Source organism: Doryrhamphus excisus, chromosome 16 (genome assembly GCF_030265055.1).
Source record: "Doryrhamphus excisus isolate RoL2022-K1 chromosome 16, RoL_Dexc_1.0, whole genome shotgun sequence".
Lineage (NCBI taxonomy): Eukaryota > Metazoa > Chordata > Actinopteri > Syngnathiformes > Syngnathidae > Doryrhamphus > Doryrhamphus excisus.
The window spans coordinates 12,539,749-12,563,083 of record NC_080481.1 but is presented as its reverse complement, the minus strand read 5'-3'; the positions used below and the strand labels follow the sequence as shown (position 1 = coordinate 12,563,083).

Below are 23,335 nucleotides of genomic sequence, written 5' to 3'. Positions count from 1 at the left end.
GCAACTCCAAATTGTCCATAGGTATGAATGTGAGTGTGAATGGTTGTTTGTCTATGTGTGCCCTGTGATTGGCTGGCGACCAGTCTAGGCTGTACCCCGCCTTACGCCCGAAGACAGCTGGGATAGGCTCCAGCACCCCCCGCGACCCTTGTGAGGAAAAGCGGTAGAAAATGAATGAATGAATGTTTGGTGAGTATGGTGATCCCTCTCGCAAGTTATTCATGACCAGCGACACTTTTTACAACACAATGAAATCCAAAGACTCCAAATGATCCAAAAGCCAACTCCTATGTCTGCGAATACGTTCACGTTTGTAATTTAATTAATGCAATCATTACTGAAGTAATTATAAATCATAAAAACTGCTGACACATTAGAATAATCTGTCACGCCCTGTGTGGGTTTGCACGTGACAGTTTGGGTTTGAGTTTCCGGTCTGGGTTTTGGTTTCCTTTTTGCGCGGTCTTATTTTGTCTGACTTCCTGTTTTGCCTTGTCTGCCTCCGTTGTCTTAGTTACCCACACCTGTCCCTAATTTGAGTGTCTATTTAGTTCACGTGTGTGCGTCTCCCTTTGTGGGATTATTGTTGTTTGTCCGTCAGCAAGTTGAGTTGTGTTTTCTTCTACTGCTATAATAACTAGAATAAATTATTTTACCTGCATTTGGTCCTGCTCTCTGCATCCTGGGGTCGCACCGCAACATAGACATGCCGCATCGTGACATAATCAGAAATAAGAAATAGAAATAATCAGAACACCATGAAATAAGACTGTAAATAATCTACAGTCAGGGAAATTTGTGTGTAGTAGGAAAAGACAGGAATGAGGTTCTCATTGGGAGTGACCAGGATGGATAGGATCAGGAACAGATACATCTGAGGGACATTACATGTTAGAGACCTTGGAGATAAAGTCAGAGAAGGCCAGACTGAGATGGTTCGGACATGTCCAGAGGAGACATAGTAAATATATTGGTAGAAGGATGCTGCATTTAGAGGATTTATGGATTTAATGAAGGAGGACATGAGGGTAGTTGGTGTGAGAAGACATTGTTAGATGGAGGAGATTGATTTGCCGAAAGAGAAAGAAGAAGAAGACTCCAAAAGCAGCATTGTTAGACTGTTAGAACATTTTTTGCAGCACAACAAATAAAGTAACCAAGAATGACAGTTCCGCCTCGTCATATTCTCTATGCTGCAGATGGATGGAGGGTAACTAACCGCAAGGAGGTGTAATAGGATTGGGGGTTACTGCGTGCACCCATCAAAGCCCGAGGCGACCACGAAATCGCTTACCTCAACTTATTTTAACACTGTAATTAAAAAAAAGATGAATGACACGATTACTGGCCAAGAGTCTCAACGGGGATTAAGACAAAACTTGTCATTCAAGACTTGTAGTAGAAATGAAGTCATCCTGACTGCAGGGGAGTTCTGCCTATTATGTCACAGCCAGCTGTTGTCGGTCGGTGAGTATGTGCTTCAGAAGGCATTATATCGCTGTAAGTACTCATGTTGAAGGTGAGAGGGACATGGTGTCATCCTCTCAAGACGAACACAGGACTGTGAACACACAATGTCTATATACGCAATTTATACACAATACTTCACAGCTTTTACCAACAATCATCTATGAAGATGAAATGCCACAAGTTTAGTCAACTGCCCAGTTTACTTGTATATTACATCACCTCTAAAGCTACATAAGACAAGACACACAAGCCTTGATTAGTGGCAGAATGTGGCTTTATGACACCTCCAGACATGTTGAGAGCCGTACCTGTTGTTATTCTACCTACATATTTTCCAAAAGGAGTGATGTCACAGGTTTGGATTTGGACAAGAACACAGTATGTGGTGCATTTTGTACTAATAGACAAATATAATGACAGACCTCTAGCCAAAGGGTGCTCCTGAGACCCCCCTCAAAACCACATTGAAATAAACACAGCTAACTATCGGACATGGTTTATTATTGTGTGTCCACCCATCGTTTCAGTTTGATTCTTCAGTACTCTTCAAAGGCATCATTTGTATATATTTTTAACACATGGATAGAACACAATTAGAGAGTTCCATATGCCTGTAAAAAACTTAAAAACTTGTAACCGTAAAGGTTATTTTTATTTCTCTATTCCAAATCTTTAAATTATGCACAATCACAGGTTCTGAGTGTTTTTGGAGTCTCTTATGGTATAAACAAGGTAGTCAGGAAAGGCATCAGAACAAAAAGTTTAAAAATAGAGCAAAAGACATGAAGTAAGGAGAAACAGACAAAATGACTTTGAGTAGGCAACTCTTCATTGTGTTTTTTTTTCAGTGGATTTGCTGGTGTGTTTTGGATCATTGTCCTGCTGCAGAACCCAAGTTGGTTTTAGCTTGAGGTCACCAATATTCTCCTTCAGGATTTTTTGGTAGATAGCAGAATTCATGGTTATTCCAGATCATGAAGCAATAAAACAGCCCCAGACCATCACACTACCACCACCATATTTTACTGCTGGTATAGTTGGTATGGTACGCTTAAGATGTTCATTCATTCATTTTCTACCGCTTTTCCTCACAAGGGTCGCGGGGGTGCTGGAGCCTATCCCAGCTGTCTTCGGACGAGAGGCTGGGTACACCCTGGACTGGTCGCCAGCCAATCACAGACAAACAATATAGACAAACAACCATTCACACTCATACCTATGGACAATTTGGAGTCACCAATTAATCTAGCATGCTTTTGGAATGTGGGAGGAAACCGGAGTACCCGGAGAAAACCCACGCATGCACGGGGAGAACATGCAAACTCCACACAGAGATTCCTGAGGGTGGAATTGAACCCTGGTCTCCTAGCTGTGAGGTCTGCGCGCTAACCACTAGCCCGCCGTGCCGCCCCACTTAAGATGTTTTCCGGCAAAATTGATATAAGCCGTAATGTTCTTTTTGCAGTGGTTTTCGTCTTGGAACTCTGCCATGCAGGCTGTTTTTGCCAAGTGTTTTGGTGGAGTCATGAACACAGGCCTTAACTGAGGCAAGTGAGGCCTGCAGTTCTTTGGATGTTGTTGTGGGGTCGTTTGGGATCTCTTGGACAACTACTTTTCGGATAATTTTGGTTGGCCGGCCATTATGTGATGCATTCAATTGTAATCTAATGCATATTCAAATGAAATAAAACCATTACCATTACTATGACACATTACAACACAGTAAATGACCTATCTGGCATCAGAATTACAGGTACAAAGTGGGTTTATAGTGGGCTTATGAGTTTCATATTTTCGCTTTTGTAGGTAATGGCTCTCACTGTGGTTTGCTGGAGTCCCAAAGCTTTAGAAATGGCTTTATAACCTTATCCAGACTGGGTTTATGTGAGTTTCTCTGATTTGTCATGGTTAGTTCATTAGTTCATGGTTATAGTTCACACTGCTGTCAATTTACGAGGTGACTATGTACCGCAGCATAACTTCTAAGAAAGATTGTTGATACAACACATACCTCCACCAAAGTTTTACAACCGCCAATGTCTGTGTTCTTAACACAACATTGTTGCCGGACAGAAATATACTGTGCGCACACTCTTTCCATGATAGGAGCGGTGCTTGGGAATTCCTAGACCTTCAAAATATTATACTAGTGTTTGGGACAATGATTTAGATTTGCTTGTGTTTAAATTCTATTACCTCATTAGCTACATGAGAGGGTCAAAATATTAGAAACAGTTGTTCACTCATCACTGAAAGCCGACCAGAATTTGTCTCACCGGATGAAAAGGAGTATAAATCACCGTTTATGTACTACACTGCTGATGGGGGTGTCATACAACTTCATGTCAAAAAATTTGAAGGAACCCATCTATCCATCCATTAATCCATCTTCGACGCCGCTTATTCTCATGAGGGTTGTGGAGGTATGCTGGAGCCTATCCCAGCTGGCAGGATACACCCTGGACCTTTATGAGTAATTACTAGTCTTTATATACTGTTATTATATTTAAGAGGAATAAATTCCATATATGTTGCCTGTGAAAGGTACAAGTGCGGCTCAGCTCAAAGCTGGAATGCACTGCCATGTTAAAGCATTTTTTTTTTCCCGGTAAACTGCATAATGTGTTTTTACTCCGTCTGCTCCTTGACCCAGTTTGAAAGGAAGTGCTAATGTGTTACTTTTTTCCTCAGCCCAAGCACTGATTAGCCCAGATGTTAAAAAAAAATAAGGATAATTTTATCTGAATGTAATTTCAGCTGGTTTCATGCTTCTCCCTGCCAAGTGAACGTGAGGGTAGGGTCAAGAAGTTTGAGAACAAAGTTGTTGCCTCAGTGTAGCATTTCTCCAAAAACCACATTTGTGTCTTTATAATATAATATGAATCATTTCACTGATGCCATTCTAAGTTATTAGACATTCTGTTTCGGCTGAATTCATTCACATTGTAGCCTATATTATGTCTGGAATATGAAGCAAATGTGGATACGTTTGTGTATGTGTTTCATTACAGTGTCAGTCATGGAGCTGGTGGAGACTTGCTGTGAGACTGGTGCAAAATGGGCTTCGGTTAATGGTCACTGCAACAGCATGGAACCACCCACTAGAGATAGGCAGTCCGTCTGCTGGTGAGACCATGACATCTTTTAACGAAAGCTATTTTTTTCCACCTTAAATTATGTTGAGATCTTGTCATAGAGCTAGACTGTTCAATTAATTGACAACTATTTTAGTATTTGTTTAACCCTTTTTTTAATTAAAAAATGTAAATGTGAAAAAATCATCCATGATGATCATCAGCCACATCTATTATATTTGTGTTTTAGGCAAAACAAGATATTCCCACACATTGGCTTTGACTTTGGAAAACAGTCACTGACTGACGTGTTTTGGTCCGTCTCCATTAATCGAAACAACAAGCTTCAGATTAATTGATTAAGAAATTAATCATTAGTTGCAGTTGTAGATATGTAGATACTCAACAAATTTGGAACTAATAATGTTGAAATTCGGTGAGTAGCTTCGATCTGACCCATAAGTGAATGAACAAACGTTTGATCACCAATACAGGTGAAACTGTAGCTTTGATGACCCAAGGACAAAATGAACTTTTCATCAGGATCTGCATCCCCTCTAGTGTTTATCTTTAATCATCGTCTCTTCATGGTCTTGACTGGTATATGATTCCAAGATCAATTCACTGCAGACATCTCCTTCCTTTTCAAGCTTTTAAATCTCATCAGTCAACTCCTATGCTTTAGCAGCGGCGGCCATGGGAAGAACCGGCAGCCCACACATGACTGCAGGGCCACAGTCACACTCTGTTTGCCCCAAGAGCTCCTTTTTCCTTTGTGCTTTTTTCTTTTCTTTGCCAGGACGTCTCAGCAACAGTGCTGCCTCGGTTCCCTGAGAGAAAGACGATGTCTGGCTGGAATGAGTGCAGCCAGAGACGGGGATATGTGTGAGGAGGATGCCAGCGATACGTGTGGGCTCAGTTCCTATATGGCAAGTAGCTATGGCCAGATGCGACAGCATAAGGCAAACATAGTTCACTTGGTTCACGGTCAAAATTGAAATTTACCAGTTAGGAGCCAATTGCATTAGTCGAAGAAGAACTGAAGCCATCGTTGAGTCTTTTTTTTTTTTTTTTATTAAATATAGACTTCTCCTTTGATGATTACTGCTGCGGGTGCATACTTGGTCGATCGCCTTATTTCATTTAGACAAATGACTCAATTACAGCTAAAGATTCCCACTGACCAAAGCTTTGCTATCTTCAAAGGGGACTCGAGCAACAGCTGTTTGACCCCTTTGTAATTGCAGAAGCATGTTCAGGAAATGGAAGGAATAATATGGCAGTGGGAGACTTTAGACATTTAGGCCACACAGTCTGGAGATCGGAAAGACCCGGGTTCGCTTGAACATCTCTGTGTGGAGTTTGCATGTTAGGTTAATTGGAGATTCCAAATTGTCCATAGGTATGAATGTGAGTGTGAATGGTTATTTGTCTATATGTGCCCTGTGATTGGCTGTAGGCTGTACCCTAGACAACTGGGATAGGCTCCAGTATGTTTAACACAGATTGTCCAACAACAAATAAGCCACATATTGTTTGATTATTGTATTAATTATGACCTCCAGGAGTGCTGTGACTGCTGCTCAGTGGGGCTGAAGTTCCGCAGTGAGGGTCACGACTGCAAAGCCCACCGACACATGGGCCTCCACTGCAGACACGTCTTCCTCATGTGTTGCGAGGGTGAAGACACATGGGACCAGAGTCGTGTCAGCTGGCACGCCATCAAAGAAAAACCTGCTCTCGATGCCACTTCACCACCAAAAAAAGGTATTGATGGGAAATGCAGACATAACCAGCCCGAAACCAAATTACAAACACATTGAATGCATCATCATCCCAAGAGGTGAGGGCATCAATCGATGCACTGCCAGGAAAAAGTATAGCTCTGAACCAAAGCTAATCTGTTTTCTTGGCATTTAAAAGAAACAGGTCCGCCAGCACGGCTGAAAAATGGTTCGTTGGCCTCCAAGAACAAAGTGTAACAGTCTTGTTCAACCCTTCTGGTTAATTCTAAGAGATGGAGCACCTGCCTGACATTTACTTGTTTTGCTCTTTTGCTCTGCTCGTCCAAGTTTTGCTTTGTTTTGTTTATGTCATCTAGCTGGAAAACTCTGATATTTTGTGTAGAGTCTTAGTCACACACACTAAATAAATCTGTTGCGGTTGAATCGAGGCAACTGGACTCTTCTAATTTGTTGAAGACGGGTATTGGAATTGATATTTTAGTCCAAAAGGATTCTTCAGTCTGCTGTTTTTCTAGTTTGACTTAGACGGCTTCTATTAAACTAGTGGTACTTCCCAATCCACAATGAATGTCCTTTCATGTTGAGATGCAAATGACATGCTGATGCTGTAACGGTTGTCTGGTCTCTCCAATGTTGAGGTCATCGCACCCCTCGCTACACTGCACTGCATGAACAACATAGCTGAGTTTTTTTCTTCTCAGTATTTTGTCCTTGGGGTGAACCAGCTTTTTGTCTGAGGGTGTCGGTGGGTTTGAAGTGCATTGGTATGTTATGCTTGGAAAAAAAAAAAATCCTTCTGAAGAAGCTTTTTGAAACGTCTTGAAACAAGAACAGCCCAGTTGCCTTGTTTCAAACCCCTGCGGATCGGTTCATTTGAAATCCAGATAGTTGGAAATTGGAGTTGGTCTGCCTGTTGATGGATGATGGGGTATTTGACTTGTTTTGTGGCTTGTTAGTTAATTTGAATTCATTGTAGAAATACAGACCTTTTTATAGTCCCACATATAAAAGAGCAACCCACCCACCCATTCAGCAATCAATTTTTAGCACTTATCCTGTTCAGAGTCGCAGGGAAGTTAAAGCCTACAGATCAATAGCAAGACAATGTTACTGTTTTTTTTATTTTTTATACATAAAATCTCAATTTATTGTTCTTTTATTTAGTGTGTATTTGCATAAAGTGTAAAAACAAATGTGTGTGCTGCAGTGTCCGACAGCCTTTACCCGAACGAGGCCTTCTCCATCGGCAAAGAGAGGCACGGGGAGAACGCGGCGGAGGGGCCTATTGAGGTGGAGGACATGGATGAGTGCCTGATCTACGAGGGCAACATCTGCCACCACAGATGTGTAAACACACTAGGCTCTTTCCGCTGTGAGTGCTTCCCGGGATACGTGCTGCAAGAGGATGCTTTCACTTGTGCACAAGGTAAAGCTTTATGTGGTGTTAGCAGACATTTCCAGTGATGCCAATGTGCAGGAAAGTGTCCCACCGTCATAGCATTTACAGGCAGCATTTTAGTCAGGTAGACAACATTTGATGTAATTGGTCTGCATGTTATTTTCCTGCCCTCGCTGAGTTCCTTCCTGCCTGCAAGCCTCGATACCACCTAATAATAGCTATTTTAATCACATGCTAACATCCCTTTCCTGGACTGACAGCCGCGCATCACAAATTATGTCTCTCCTGCTGACAAAAAGCCTTTTTTTGCGGTCTTATATGAAAAATATTTTCACCGGTTGGAAAATCTTGCACAACCTGAAAACAGGAGGCTCGCATGTTCAGAATGAGAGGTATTTGAAGATAACAGTGACTTTGAGTGACTTGAGCACACCAGACTTAATCAACACAACACTTTCGCCTCACACAAACCTGCCTCAACAGGACGCTAATGTCAGAGCACCCGGCAAATTACAGTGAGGGATGGGGCTTGCCAATAAACCCAAATGTTTGTCTCTAGGCAATGCTTTTTCCTGCCGCACCTCCATGCTTTTATATATTTTCCTCTGCCCGCCAGCTTCATATTGTCAAATGGAAAAGTGGAATATGTGTAAGCCTTTAACTAAGGCAGCAGTAGGCAAGGCAGACTTCTTGATTACAGTGTAATCCCTCGTGCCTCTGATGAGATTATTCATGTTTCTGCAGAGACGGTGGATGAGGAGAACAGACTGAAGGAGGATGACAGTCAGGGGGTGGAGCCCACCTTGTCTTTTCCACCCCCCACCCAGCCCTCTGTGCCACTCAACCCCTGTGAAGGTTAGACAGCTTCATAAGAGGAGAGGGAGACTCGAGACTTTAACAGACCGAATTTGTGAAACACGCGTCATGATGTAATTGAATATGACAGAAAGAGAAGCCAGTTGACATTCCATTGTTTCAAGTACTTGGAAAAAGGTTAAGGTGAGATGGTTCTCACTCTTGAAACCATGGGCTCTAATTTCTTGGCCAGGTGCAGGTGTCAACAGGGTATGGCCAGTGCACTTTGCAATTTTTGTGAGTGCAGTCAGGCGCAGCGCGGCGCACCCACACCCTTGTCCCTCCCACCGGCGCAAGTAGCAAAAAGGGAGGAGAGAAGGCGTGAGAGAGTATAACACAGCCGACCGTAATCTTAACCAATCAAATAAACCAGATATTTATTTAGGGGTACATTTCCCCCCTTGTCCGCAGTGCAACGCCGGCCCCGGTTGAGTTCCCATTATGGGTGACATATTTGATGGGACAATTAAAGCAAAAATGTACATGCTGGTTCAGACGGTTACATTAAATAGTGGTTGCTGTGATTGTTCATTCCACTGAAACATACCTGTGAGGTTTTGGTGACGCACGGTGCGCTTCGCCTGCGCCATGAATAGACCATGTCACAAATTTGTCACTGCGCCAAGCTTAAAATGTGGACACCTCCCCTAGTGTTCCACCACGTCCATGTCAGCGAAGTCCAGTCTGCGCACAATGCTGCTCTGGAACAAATTACCACTGCATGGGCTGCGCCCCGCTGCGCCACCCTGCACTACTCCACGAAATTAGAGCCCCAAATTGTTAACGACAACAGAGCTGCAACAGTTAATAATGAATCGCTGATTATCTAATCAACAACTATTTGGAATTTGATAAAAAAAAATTTGTAATGTTAATACGCGTTGTTCATGAAGAGGATAACCGCAAAAAAGACCAAACAGAAAGATTGCTTGATTAATCGAACACGCAAGCAATATGATGAGGTTAGTGACTAACCTGAAAAAATAAAATAAAATGTGGAAAACAAGGTTCTGTCTGTTCCATGGGCTTACAAGGTTGTTGTTTTCCATGGTACATTTCATGTGACCTTGATTTAATACATGCAGGAAATGGCCCCTGTGACCAGCATTGCATCCCGGAGGGTGGAAGGCCACTCTGCTCCTGTTTCCCAGGATTCTCCCTCATGGCTGATGAACATTCCTGTGAAGGCAAGGCAGATATAACACTGGAAATATTTTCTGACCAGAGTTGCACACAGAGGTTTGGACACAATCTCGGTGAAATGTGGTGTGTAATTTCACATTTCAATTTTGGAGCAGTTTGGCTCCAGTTGAGGCGAGATTCTTGGAATGCCTCTTGCTGATTTATCTCGCTCCCTCATCAGCACCTCAAGATGTGCAGAGGAGATACAGCTTTAATCTTTTTTACTCCTGGCAACACACTGTGATCTAGACAAAAACACTGATTGGCATCATTTTAAAATATCATCCCTCAAATGAGTTTCCATCAGGGGGATTTAACACCAGCATGTTATTCTTACACACATCATATACATCTGATAGACTGTTTACGTTATATTGTTATTGTAGCATTTTATACTGCTCTGTCCCCTGCTTAAAAGCACATAGAGAGCAGCTCACTCTCGTCATGCATATGCAAGAATTAGTTGCCTTTTCATACCCGCTCTCTTTAATCTGCCTCCACAGCCCCCCGTCTTCTTATTTTGTGCACTTTACGTTCACTTTCCTCACACTGACACATTTCTTGTTTGTTCTATTTCTTCTGTTGCAGATATTAATGAGTGTATCTTGGCGCATGATTGCCAGTTGAACGAGCGCTGCATGAATACTGCGGGGAGCTACGTCTGCCAGAGACTGATCACTTGTCCCCAAGGGTACCAGATCAACAGAGACATTTGTGAAGGTGCGCCACACTTTTATTAGCAAGGAGTAGCACAAAAAATGCAGCAGAGTCAAGACAGTGTTTGGATAACTTTGCAGTGGGAATGGCGCACATTGAAGATAAGGTGCTGACGACAGCGTGACCATAGAGCCAAAATTAAACGATAAGAAGCAACACCCTAGCTTCTTTACAGTTTGCTTGCATTTTCATCTCATAGTGAAGACCTGCCATGCATATCCACGTAGCGGTGGTGTCCAATTTTGAGATGCAGCAGTCACCTTTCCAATACGTCTCATTATTTCCATGCACCATAAATTTGGGCTGTGCAGAGGTCTCATTCGTAAAGCAGCAGCAGCAGTGGCGTCAGGAGGAATAGCTCCCACAGATGACTATTAGATGTGCTGGAAATGCTGCTTACCTCTGCAGGCTTTCTGTGGACTCAGTCAAGGAGACTCCCATGTAAGTGTAAAGAATGTTCAATCAAGCAAAATGAGCATTTAACAAGAAACTATATTAAACAGGAGCAGCTACTATACAGGCCATGAATTATGAGACTGCAGTGTTGGAACATCAGGGCCAGCAAGGCCTTCTCTGCTGGCTAGAAACGGTCGTGTCCAATATGGATTTTATGGTGCCAGTGCCACGCTTCATTGCCAATTTACATACTTTTACAAAATTAAACAAATAGCATTTACTATTAGGGCTCGGGATATGTTGGAGAAACTACTGTATTTCCCTCAACTGGCCTGGGAAGTCCTCGGGATCCAAGTCTGGGCTTCACTGCTTAGCCTGCTGCCCCCGTGACCCATCCTCTGATAAGCGGTAGAAGATGGATGGATAGATGGATGGAATTTACCATTATCTTTCACTCATAAGATGATTTAAGATAAGATAAGATGACTCAACTGATTTACATGCTTAACAAATTACAAATTTAAATTAAATGATAAATACAATTATTAAAAATACAGCAATCAACCTCAAACAATTGCAATAACCACTCAGTTTGGTATTTCTTCTATTGTATTGTAGATTTTGCTCTATGAAATTGCATTAATTTATTTCCACCAGTCTTCATTTTATTTTATTTATTTTTTTATTTTTTTTTTTTTGTCCCGTCCAGCCATTGGGGCAGATAGTATTGTTGATCTAAATGCCCTTACATGCTAGACAGATTTGCTCTGTGTCAGGAAAGGTGTTGGCTACAACTTCCCTGTACCATGAAATTTTATTTGCCGTTATTTGATGTCTTTGTTATGCCATTTGGGACGACCGGACCGGAGCAAGAAGAAGAACAGAAAAGAAGAAGAGAGAAGAGAAAGGTGGGGTCGGGGGGGGGGGGGGCAGTAGAGGGAGAGACAAAAACAGCAGCAACAAGAATTCCCAAAACAACAACAGTGACAAACAGAACAGTTAAATGTCAATGATGGCTAAGGGTCACACTGGAGATGATATCAGTGGAATGAAACAGTCCAACTTACCAATAGCAATAGTAACAATGAGGACATGACCCATGATAGTAAACACAATTGCAACCATACAGTTACAGTAATTAAAATCTCATTGCTTGACATCATTATTACTGTAATAATAGCATACCAATACTATATAAACATCAGGGATAAGAGAGTAGATTGTATAGAGAAGCACCCATGTGCTGTGAGTGCCCATATGGAGGTGTGTTGTGTATGTGAATGCGAGTGTGTGAATGTGTAATTGTCACTGAGAATGACAAAAGGAGAGAGACTGCCTTCTACCACCCAGCAAACCCCGCCCCGCGCAGCCAGGTCAAGCCCCCACCGCCAGAGATCCTCCGGCCCCGTGGGTGTGGGCAAAGCCAGGGCCGACTCCCCAAGACCCGCCCCCGAAGCAACTCCCCGAAGAGACCAGCAAGAGGCCATGGAGGAGCAATCCCAACCGGCAACAGGGCGCCAGCAGGCCGGAGGAGAGCCGCACCCCCGAGACCAGCGGGAGACCATACCCTACTAGGGCAGAAGGGCATCGAAGGCCACACACCCGTGGGCACAGGGGCGCCCCTGCCGGCCGGAAGGGAGCCCGTCCACGGCCGGAGGCACCGCCTCCCGCCCCCCACACACCCCCAGGAAGCAGAACCCGGCCCGCCCCAGGTAACCCCAGGCCCGACCACCGACATAGGACCGCCCCGGCCAGGACAGAAGAGGCCCAGGCACACTGCCCCATGGAGGACCGGGCGGTTGAGATGGAACACCCTACGCCAGACCCCCGCAGAGCCCCCCCCCCGTATATCCACATGGCCATATACCCACATACACATCCACACATATACATATATATATACATATATATATAATTATAATAAAACTAATCATTAATTATCTAAGTATTTAAAACAATAAATACATAAAATAAACTCAGACACATGCACACCCCATCCACTCAATACACACACATGCTGTGGACGTCCCCGGGTGGGGCGTCCGGGGCATCACAGGGTGGGGGACCCAGGGGTCCCAGACCCACAACCAGGCCCCGAGCCCAGGGAGGTACGGACCGCCAAGGCATAGCACCCCCAGACTCCCCTCGACCACGGCATCAGGGCTACTGCAGTGTGGCAGACAAAGGAGCGGGCGAGGGAAGGAGGCCCGCACATGAGCAAGCGGAGGGGGCGAGCAGGCGAGTGGTGAGGCGCTCCACTGCGCCGGCCGACATCCACCGGGCAGCTCACCCCCGTGAGGGAGAGCCATAGCTCCAAGTCACGGGGAGGCCACGCACCAGAGCCGAGGAGTTAAGACCAGCGCAAGGCCCCCGAAGGACCCCACCATCCACCGGGAGGGCCAGCCCCCCCCGCCCCCAGAACCAGCAGCGCTCCGCCCACGTATCGGAGAACCATCCCCGACGAGCCCTAAGGCAAGACTGGGGATGGGCAAAGACAGGGACAGCGATGCGGCAGAGCATAGGACCAGTGGCAGCAGACACCCAAACGCCCGAAAGAGCACCGCCCCCCCAGCAGGCCCCACCCCGAGGAGCATGCTCCCCATCCCCACACGCCACCCCGGCCCCCGTACCCACGAGCAGGATCAGGTCCCCTCCCAACACACAGCCCGGTCCCCGCAGCAACCACCACAGCGCAACAACCCCAAGCCACCACCGTAGACTTCAGGCCACCAGCAGCGCGGACCCCACTGCCTGGAGGCCGGTGAACGCCCCCCCAAGGGCACGTTGGCGCCCGCGACCCAGGACAGATCCAGGGAGGTAGCGCCAACCATGACACCAGGGCAAGCCCCGGCGTCAGCTGGTTCCAGCGGGACCCCCAGGAAGGCCAGGCAGACCAGACCAAAATATCCTGCAGCCCAGGGCACCCCGAGCGAGCCGCCAAGCCCCAGCAGCCAGCGGGCCAATCGCGGGGGTAGGCAGTAGGCTCTCTGGTCCAGCCCGCTACACCTGTGTGTGTGAAGATGGTATTGTGTAGATAGTGCAATTAAAAATAGGCCTGTCCCATAGGGCTGACCTATGTGTGTGGTGTATGTGTATGTGTGTGTGTGTGTGTGGAAGGAAGCTGAGCAATGGTGGGTCCCCTGCCTGCCCAGACCCCCCCCAGAACTGAGTGTCTAAGGTGCGGTTAAAATGGAAGGGTGACCAGCCAGAGGAATGCCGAGGACAAAAGGGCATCCGCAAGGAAACCCTTCGCCCCCGGCAAAACCAGTTGCAGGCCACCCCCCAAAGTCCTACATGTATGTGAGGTGGTGCAGTGCAGCAGGGAGGATCGGGGCCCCACACACGCCCACCCCGCACTACCGGCCAACCGAGCCGGGCAAGCCAGCCGCCCGGAGCAAGCCCTGGGCCACAGGACCAACCACGGGCCCCACCCAGCCCATCGTGGCGGCCAGTCCGGCCTGCCAGCTCCCCCCCGGAGGGCCCCACCAGAGATTGAGCCAGCTATGCCACCCCCGGACCACCAGGAGCCGCGGACAAACCACACGCCCCGAGGCTGCTCCTACAACCACCAGAACAGCAGGAACCGCGCCCCGGCAACACATCCGTCACCATGGCAGCCCAGGGAGTGACACCACAGAGACCGCAGGAGAACCGGGACCCGCATGGGGAAGAGCCCAACCCCACCCCCCGGGCTCGTGAGCCAAGAGTGCCAGGGCGGGACAGAGACACACACACCAGGCAGCAGAGCCCACCAGGCAGACGATACCCCAACAGCCACAAAAAGTGAATGCCCCCCCCAGTCCCACCCTCCACCACAGCGCCGACCCGTCTCCACCACATCTCCCATCCACCCACGGACCCGCCAAGTAGGACACCCCGGAGGCGGGAAGACCGCCACCAGACCGGAGACAGAAGGGGCCAACCAGACACCGGCAAATAGCAGGGGCCGCCCGTGAGCCACCGGCCAGCCCCACCCCCCAACCCTTGGTCGAGGCCCCCCCACGACCCAGAGCCCACCACCCCGCCCCCCAAGCAAGCCCCCCGCTAATCCCGGCCCACGCCGCGCAGAGCACCACCCCCACCGCTATCCGCCCCGCTACCCACGCACCCACAGCCAGCCCCCCACCCGCCCGCCCCACATCCACCACAACCCAGCCATCCCTCCACCGAAGGGAGGGAAGCAGGTAATGCCCCACCCCAGCACCGCACCTCCCCACCCAGAGCCCAAGCTGCACAAACGAGACCCCCCCTCCCGTATGAGCTTACCAGGCGCCCCACCCGGGGCCATACACCTACCATACACAAAAATTAAAATTGAGAATAAAAAAAAAAAAATTAAATAATAATAATAATAAATAAATAAATAAATAAATAAATAAATAAATAAATAAATAAATAAAAATAAACTAAAGTAATTGATAATAATAATAATAATAGTAACCATAATAATAGTAGTAATAATAATAATAATAACAATAATAATAACAATAATAGTAATAACAATAATAGTAATAATAATAATATTTATTGATAGTTATGTATGTATAATAATGATACTACTATTGATACTTAATATATAATAATTTATATAAAATATATTTTCTAATAATTTAGATCTTTTAACTATTTTAGATATGATAATAATAAATATATACATGCATACCTACACACACACACATATATAGCCATGTACATTTTATCTTCATTTTGTAGTCTCTTGGCTGCACTGCTTCCAGTAAGTGTATGGTCGAGTTTTTTTTTTTTTTTTTTTTCAGATTTCAGCTTCCATGTGCGGCCATGTTAATCGAATCTGCCCAAGGGGGTCAGAATCCGTAGGCTTGACTGATATCACACTATTAGCGAAGGGCCTGTTTTTTTTTTTTTTGTCAGATTTCAGATTGGCTGCACACACAGGGCCATCTAGACCACAATGATGTCAGCGTTTGAATGTTCAGATCCACTGTCTATTTTCACTAGATGCTTTTTGTGCCTGTAGCCTACTTGCAGACGGTACAAAACAAACGCAATATACAGAAAATGTTTGATAAATTGTGTTGTAGAAGTACTATTTCAGCCAGATTCCGTCAGAAACCATACAAAAATAAATTAGTTGGAAAATATGATTGCTATAGAGACAAAAATCAATCATGACAGTCAGTCCTCTTCCCGTTGTTACAGGCATTGCCTTGGACAGCTATGTAGCGTGAGGCCCTGAGCTTGTATGACCTTTGAACCAGGAAAAGGCGCGAGAGAAGAAAGACGGTGTGGAATGCCTCTGTGTTGAGACGTTAAAATAAAAAGTTGATTGGAAGCAACCGGTAACATTTCAATGGTCGCCTTTATTACGGTTCGGAGGTGAATAACACGGACAAGTTACTCCACATACGTCGCTTTTCGTCGAGACATGTCACTCGTGTATCCACAGGGCTGCCTATAGGCTGCTTTTGGCTCAGTGTTGCAATTACTGTAGTGAACTCCAGCTGGAATTGCTTGAAAATGCTTGTCACTGATTGACATTATGCTCTCTCACACACATGCACCTCAATTTGTAATTCTTTGAGGTTGTGATTCCCCTGGAGTGCCGGGTCTTACTGTGGGAACAGATGGTTTGATTGACAGGAGGTAAATCCCTTGGACGACAGGTGTGAGAGGACTCTTGAGGAATATGCCCCTTTCTATGAACAGATGTGGAGTCAAAAACTAGCCAAGGAGGCAGATTGGTATCGTTAAAATGAGAAAAAGCATCATTTAACCAATTATGAATGATGAGCAAGACTCATATGTAATACAATCCTTTAACCTTTTAGTTAGGAGAATTGAACAGGCATGGTATCGGAAGTACCGTCTGCCGTTAAGCCATACTGCCATCTAGTGGAGACCTGTGTCACTACTGTACATGTATGGTTTTGCACTGCATTTATCATGTCCAATGGATTACTTGACTGAAACTAATAATGTTTGATCTGTGTTCTGTTTACAATTAATCACGCTCGCTATCAGCAGTCTGTGTGTTTACACTCCTTCACAGATATCAACGAGTGTATGCAAGGCATCCATAACTGCAGAACCGAGAATGAGTGTGTAAATACAGAAGGCTCGTTTAGATGCAACCCCAAACCTCGCTGCTCTCTTGGCTTTGAACGGGACGCAGATGGCAACTGTATCGGTAGGGTAAATCTTTCTTACTGAATGTGTTTGCTATGTAATATGCCTGTCAAATGTATCATTTTGGTCTTTCGCGTAAGAGTATTACTCAACGACACGTTATCCAGCGCAGCTCTTGAGGCATCTGGGAGTGAGGTTTGTGCAGTATATGCAACAATAATGCTGAAAGTTGCACAAGTGTTGTTGAAAATGAAAAACACAAGTACGGAGATAGCCAAAACAATGCAGGTTTTTGTTCCACCCGCTCACCAAAGCAGGTGATTTTAACGTTGAACACCTTTTAATTTGAAGGAAGGCGCTCAGCCAAGTCATGAAGAGCATTTGCCAGCAGGTGACTCCCGGCCCTTGGTGATGGCATGATATGTCACGCAGGTGAATGAGTAGCAGGCTGCAGGGACACAGGGGTTAAATGCCACACAGGCAGGAGATCAGAGAGAGACTGGTTTTGGGGGGGGTGCAGAGGGGGCGGATAAAAAGAAATCCTGTGTCCTACCACAGTACAAACTGATGCTGTGGAATTAGCCCCCAGGGGCAGGAACTGGGGCATGTCAAGGCAGCCGACGACACTGTAAAAGAAGTAGAAGAAATGCTCTGAGAATTGGGAAAAAAAAAAACAGCGTTTATTTCTCCAATGCATTGATATTTTCGTCTCTCCAACAGACACTGATGAATGTGGCACCCGACCGTGTGGTTCAGGTTTTAACTGCATCAACACAGTGGGGTCCTACACGTGTCAGAGGAAAATGATATGCAGCCGAGGCTATCACACCAGTCCTGATGGAAGCAGGTGTATTGGTAAGATTTGCATTTCAGGCATACTGTGTCAATGCTGTCTGGAATCAGGAATATTGAGAGGCTGTCAGAAAACAGTTGAATCTTAGGGTACGTCCACATTAGTACGCATCGTTTGTTCAAGGGTGAAGATCATCCCAACCTTGGTATGCACCGAACAAGCAGACCGAAAGATGGGTATTGGTCCTGCTTGCAGATTAACTCTTTTGGAATATTTGAGTTATGTCAAGGTGGTGCTCATTTTAGTTTGGATAAAATAGAAAAAATTACATTAGGCAACATTTTGGTCATAACATAAGTCACAAAAGTGTTTTGTTCCCATGACAAAAATACATGTGAAGGAAATGTAAAATTTCTGGGGATCACAATAGATGAAAATATAAGCTGGAAACCTAATATTAAAAATATACAACATAAGGTGGCAAGAACTATTCCAATATTGAACAAAGCAAAATTTGTTCTCAATCAGAAATCACTCCACACTCTGCATTGCTCTCTGGTTCTACCATATCTTACTTATTGTGTGGAAATATGGAGTAAAAACTATAAAAGCAATTTTCACTCTGCAAAAAAGGTCAGTAAGGATAATTCATAATGCCTCCTCCAAATACTTAAACTTGCTGATATAGTTAATCTTCAAACAGCTAAAATAATGCATAAGGCTAAAAAAACCCAATTACCTAAAAATGTCATCCAATACTTCTCTACAAGAGAGGAGACATATGATCTATGTATATCTATATATGCTAGGACTATGTTAAAAAGCCATAGCATTTCAGTATGTGGAATCAAACTATGGAATGGACTGAGTAAGACCCTCAAACAATGCACAACGATGAGCCAATTCAAGAAACAATACAAGCAGTTGATGTTTGCTCAATACAAGGATGAAGAGTCTTGAACCAGTCATGATGTGCTATACATATCACTATATTGGCACTTACTATGGTGCCCATTATGTCATTGTATGGTCATATCACCTCATACTTCGGTACGAGGTACATTATTTAAAAAAAAACAAACAAACAAAAAAAAACCTTAAACTGTATTATGGAAAGCAGGAAGTGGACAAATGTAACAGTTACTGATTGTAAAAGTACCAGATGGAGGGGTAGGATTTAATAAGCTTTGCTTCTTCCTACTACTTTTGGACATGTGGAACTGTGAACTGATTATGGGATGCACTCAATTGTAATCGGATGCATGTTCAAATGAAATAAAACCATTACATCTGAATTGCATTCCGTAAAGACTCTCTTCCATAAAGGTCCTACAAGTGTGAATGCAGCCAGTAAGACCTGATTGAATTCGTGTTCACACATAAAGGTCATCACTGACAGTCGGAAGACTAGCGTAGAACCCTAATGGAACATGAGCACTGCGACTGTGTCATCTGTCCATTAATATTCAACACCATTATCTGATTTCGGAAACTGTACTCATTAGAACACTGACAAGGAGCATGCACATCCAGATTAGATGTTTGCCCTCAGCTATCATAAGCACATTGTGTCTGATATCAAAATCAATATCTTCATGGTTTGCAATAGAGGACATTTCCTTGAGATGTTTTTAAGACAGGTCCAATTAGAGACTTGTAGAGCACTGAATAGAATGTATTGAACCAGTCATGATGTGCTATATATATATCACTATATTGACAGTTACTATGGTACCCATTATGTCATTGTATGGTCATATCACCTTGTACTTCGGTATGAGGTGCATTATTAAAAAAATAAAATTAAAAAAAAACTTAAAATGTACTATGGAAAGCAGGAAGTGAACAAATGTAACAGTTATTGATTGTAAAAGTACCAGATGGAGGGGTAGGATTTAATAAGCTTTGCTTCTTCCTACTCCTTTTGGACATGTGGAACTGTGAACTGATTATAAGATGCATTCAATTGTAATCTGATGCATGTTCAAATGAATTGATTACCATTCCTATAGAATGTCCCTGCAACCCAACCCTCTCTGTAACGTCCCTGTGTGTCTTGTAGACGTGGATGAGTGTCAGACTGGGGCACATCAATGCGGAGAAGGCCAACTGTGCCACAATCTTCCCGGGTCCTATCGCTGTGAATGTCAGACTGGTTACCAGTACGACTCCTTCAGACGCATGTGTGTGGGTATGTTGTATTAACAAACTCTATCCTTATTATCCAGCTACTTTTTCATCACATACTTCCAACGCCAACTCTTTTTTTTTTTTTTTTCCCACAGATGTAAATGAGTGTTGGCACTACCCGGGTCGTTTGTGTGCACAGACCTGTGAGAATACTCCTGGCTCCTATCAGTGTTCGTGCACCACCGGCTTCCGTTTATCCAGTGATGGCAATAACTGTGAAGGTGTGCGCATTAATGGCTGCTAAAGCAGGCGTGTGTGTGCATCAATTTCGTCCTGTCTGTGCATGTTATTGTATTTTTCTGGCTTTAAAGTGTGAAAACATGCCTTTTTTGTGGGCAGGACTTGTTATATTTCTGGTTTAGCTCCAGAGAACAGCAGGTTGTGGGTGATGGCATTGCTTTCACCAGGCCCTGCCTTGGAGCATGTGCCAATAAAAATGTTATTGGCTTAATAACAACATCACCCTTTTTATATCTTAGTGTAGAAACACTGAAAAGGCTTTGATCACGTTGATTGAGACAATAATGAGCTCTAATCTCTCATCTCCAGATGTGAACGAGTGTTTGTCGAGCCCTTGCAGTCAGGAGTGCGCCAACATCTACGGCTCTTACCAGTGCTACTGTAGGCAGGGATACTTCCTGCGTGAGGATGGGCACAGCTGTGAAGGTGTGGCGAATTCACCTTCACAATGGCGTGTTTATACCTTGGGATATCATTTTCAAACGATTCATCTCCTGTGTTTTCCAGATATCGATGAGTGCTCACAAAGCATCGGCCATCTGTGCACTTATAAGTGTGTGAACGTTCCTGGTAGTTACCAGTGTGCATGTCCTGAATATGGATACACCATGTCTCCGAATGGACGCTCCTGCAGAGGTTAAAATATGCTTTTATATCAATTCTGGAAGGGAACGGTAAATATGAAATATAATACTTGAGCACTTTTCTTGCTTTAATTTCCTTGTAGATATTGACGAGTGCACCACAGGGGGTCATAACTGTTCTCTAGCTGAGACTTGCTACAACATCCAGGGAGGCTACCGCTGCCTGTCTCTCAGCTGTCCACCAAACTACCGAAAAGTATCTGACACGTAAGTCGTAATTTAGTTTTTACAATAAAAATAAATGACCAGATTGAGAGTAGCTTGTGGCACTGGTTGGTACGTTGCTGCTGGGTCCCTCTCACCAATGGAGTCACTCCTTTTGGTGGGCGCAGCCGGTCCAGGGGAAGCTGCAAATCATGTCCATCACTGTATATTAAAATAAGTTAATTGAAATTTCACATGAAACAAATACGATAGATAAGGATCCAATGTCATTTGTAGGCGCTGTGAGCGGATCAGCTGTCCCAACTACCTGGAGTGCCAAAACTCACCTCTGAGAATCACCTACTACTACCTCAGTTTCCAGTCCAACATCGTCATCCCCGCTCAGATCTTCCGCATCGGACCATCGCCCGCCTACTCCGGGGACAACGTCATAGTTAGCATCACAGAAGGAAATGAGGAAAACTACTTCAGCACCCGCAAGCTCAATGCCTACACGGGGGCTGTGTACTTACACAGACAGGTTGAGGGCCCGAGGGACTTTCTGATTAATGTAGAGATGAAGCTTTGGAGACAGGGGACGTTCACCACGTTCCATGCCAAGATTTACGTCTTCATCACAGCCAACTCGGTGTAAGAGATGGAGCACCACCGTAGGACTATATGGACCTCAAATGACATGACAGTTTCAGTACAAGTTCATAAATATACCAATTGTGTATTATCATGTTGTTCCATCCAGCCAAAAGGTCATTCACTCACTCAACAACAGACAATACTGTTATCGTATCTTAATATTTTCCATTTCTCTTATGAATTAAAATATAAAGCCCCATCTGTTCTAATATTTCTGTACCTGAACAGACACCTAAGACTATCCTTTCAGGCCGCACTGCCATTACTTTTGTTTTTGAAGTATTTTTTTTTAAACTAATTTAATGTTAATCCATGTAGTGAACTATTGTATCCCTGTATGATGGAAGGTATTATGACGTATGTATAAGAATGGATGTATGATAATTTTATACTAAATACATAAACTGCAAAGTATTTTAGTGTCTATGTACTTGCTTACATTTTGACTAGATATATTTATTAGGATAAAAAGTACATGTTGAGATTCTTGTGTATGTTTGTGTACGTCGTGTATGACAATCCTATTAATTGAAGTAGGATGATTTATTATTTTTTGGCCACTTTCAGTGAACATTCTACAAAATGACAATGCATTTATCCACAAGCAGATCATTGTTATCACAGTGATTGATTAGATTCATATTTGTGTTAAATAGTATCCAGAGTTACACTTCCACCTACAGGCACATTGCGGTATCGCTCCACTGCTGTATAAAATATACTGTGTTTGTAGTTCTAAGGTGTAGTCTGCATCATACTGACAAGTATAAACCCAGCAATTGCATATTAAATACCTTGACTTGTACTATTACAATATACTACTGTATTCTGCATGTATGCAGATACGAATACAGTCATCCCTTGTTTATCGCCGTTAACCAGTTCCAGACTTGGCCGTGTTGTGAATTTCAGCTAGAACTCTTAATAATTAACTAAATAATTTCTAACTAGAGCATAGAAAACCAGTTAACATCCTAGGGAACCCTATTCCCGGAATAGGGAATTTAACATTATTAGAGCCCTCTTGACATGTTATAACACCCCTATAGTCACCTTGACAATGGCACTACCCAATATAGTAGACGAAAAAGAAAGAATATAGACGATCACACACAAGTACTACCTGCAGTGGCTATTATCTCATCAACTTCAACATTACTGACACCTAATTTCAAGTATGGAATATCACACATCAAAAATACATATTTTGCATTTTGAATGGCTTATATTTGTATTTTAGTTCTTTTAGCCATGCTTAATTTCAATGCTTAATTTAGGCAAAAATGTAACATTTTCTTAAAGGGGACCTAAAATGCTTGTTCCACTTTTTTGACCTATAAATGTTAAGTTAGCATGTTGTATTCTTGTGTTAAATGATGCCAAAGTGTCAGATAATGAGATTTGCGCATGTGGAAGTGAGCCCTGAAAAAAGTTTGGGATGGCTCAAAATGCTCGGTTTCAAAAGGCGTGGTAAAACTGCCCCTTTGTGATGTCACAGAGGGCAGACTTCCTTATATGGTTCAAAGTTAGGAAACACTTTGACTCCAATCACAGAGGAGTGGGCATACATTTAATTAAATAAATTAAACCAGGAAGCACAAATCAAAGGAAATACAACTGGAATAGGTGCAGATTCTGGAAGATATAAAACGGTGTGTGGTTGTGTGTAGCTGCTCTATAGGAGATCACAATTCAATACAAAGGGTCTTAAAATGAGCATAATAGGT

General features: G+C 44.0%; 1 protein-coding gene across 1 annotated transcript in view; it reads left to right on the top strand.

The window, feature by feature from the left end:
• fbln2 (fibulin 2) overlaps window positions 1-22,476 on the top strand; it is a 29,685-nt gene extending 7,209 nt beyond the window's left edge. The window contains exons 3-17 of the mRNA XM_058051907.1: window positions 4,482-4,596; window positions 5,344-5,473; window positions 6,110-6,311; window positions 7,497-7,715; window positions 8,433-8,543; window positions 9,629-9,730; window positions 10,314-10,445; window positions 16,867-17,004; window positions 17,664-17,798; window positions 19,799-19,927; window positions 20,022-20,147; window positions 20,476-20,592; window positions 20,674-20,802; window positions 20,894-21,017; window positions 21,252-22,476. Of these exons, the coding sequence (XP_057907890.1) occupies window positions 4,482-4,596; window positions 5,344-5,473; window positions 6,110-6,311; window positions 7,497-7,715; window positions 8,433-8,543; window positions 9,629-9,730; window positions 10,314-10,445; window positions 16,867-17,004; window positions 17,664-17,798; window positions 19,799-19,927; window positions 20,022-20,147; window positions 20,476-20,592; window positions 20,674-20,802; window positions 20,894-21,017; window positions 21,252-21,609 (2,267 nt within the window). The 3' untranslated portion in view covers window positions 21,610-22,476. The remainder of the gene's footprint in view (window positions 1-4,481; window positions 4,597-5,343; window positions 5,474-6,109; window positions 6,312-7,496; window positions 7,716-8,432; window positions 8,544-9,628; window positions 9,731-10,313; window positions 10,446-16,866; window positions 17,005-17,663; window positions 17,799-19,798; window positions 19,928-20,021; window positions 20,148-20,475; window positions 20,593-20,673; window positions 20,803-20,893; window positions 21,018-21,251) is intronic.
• Window positions 22,477-23,335: the final 859 nt, after the last annotated feature.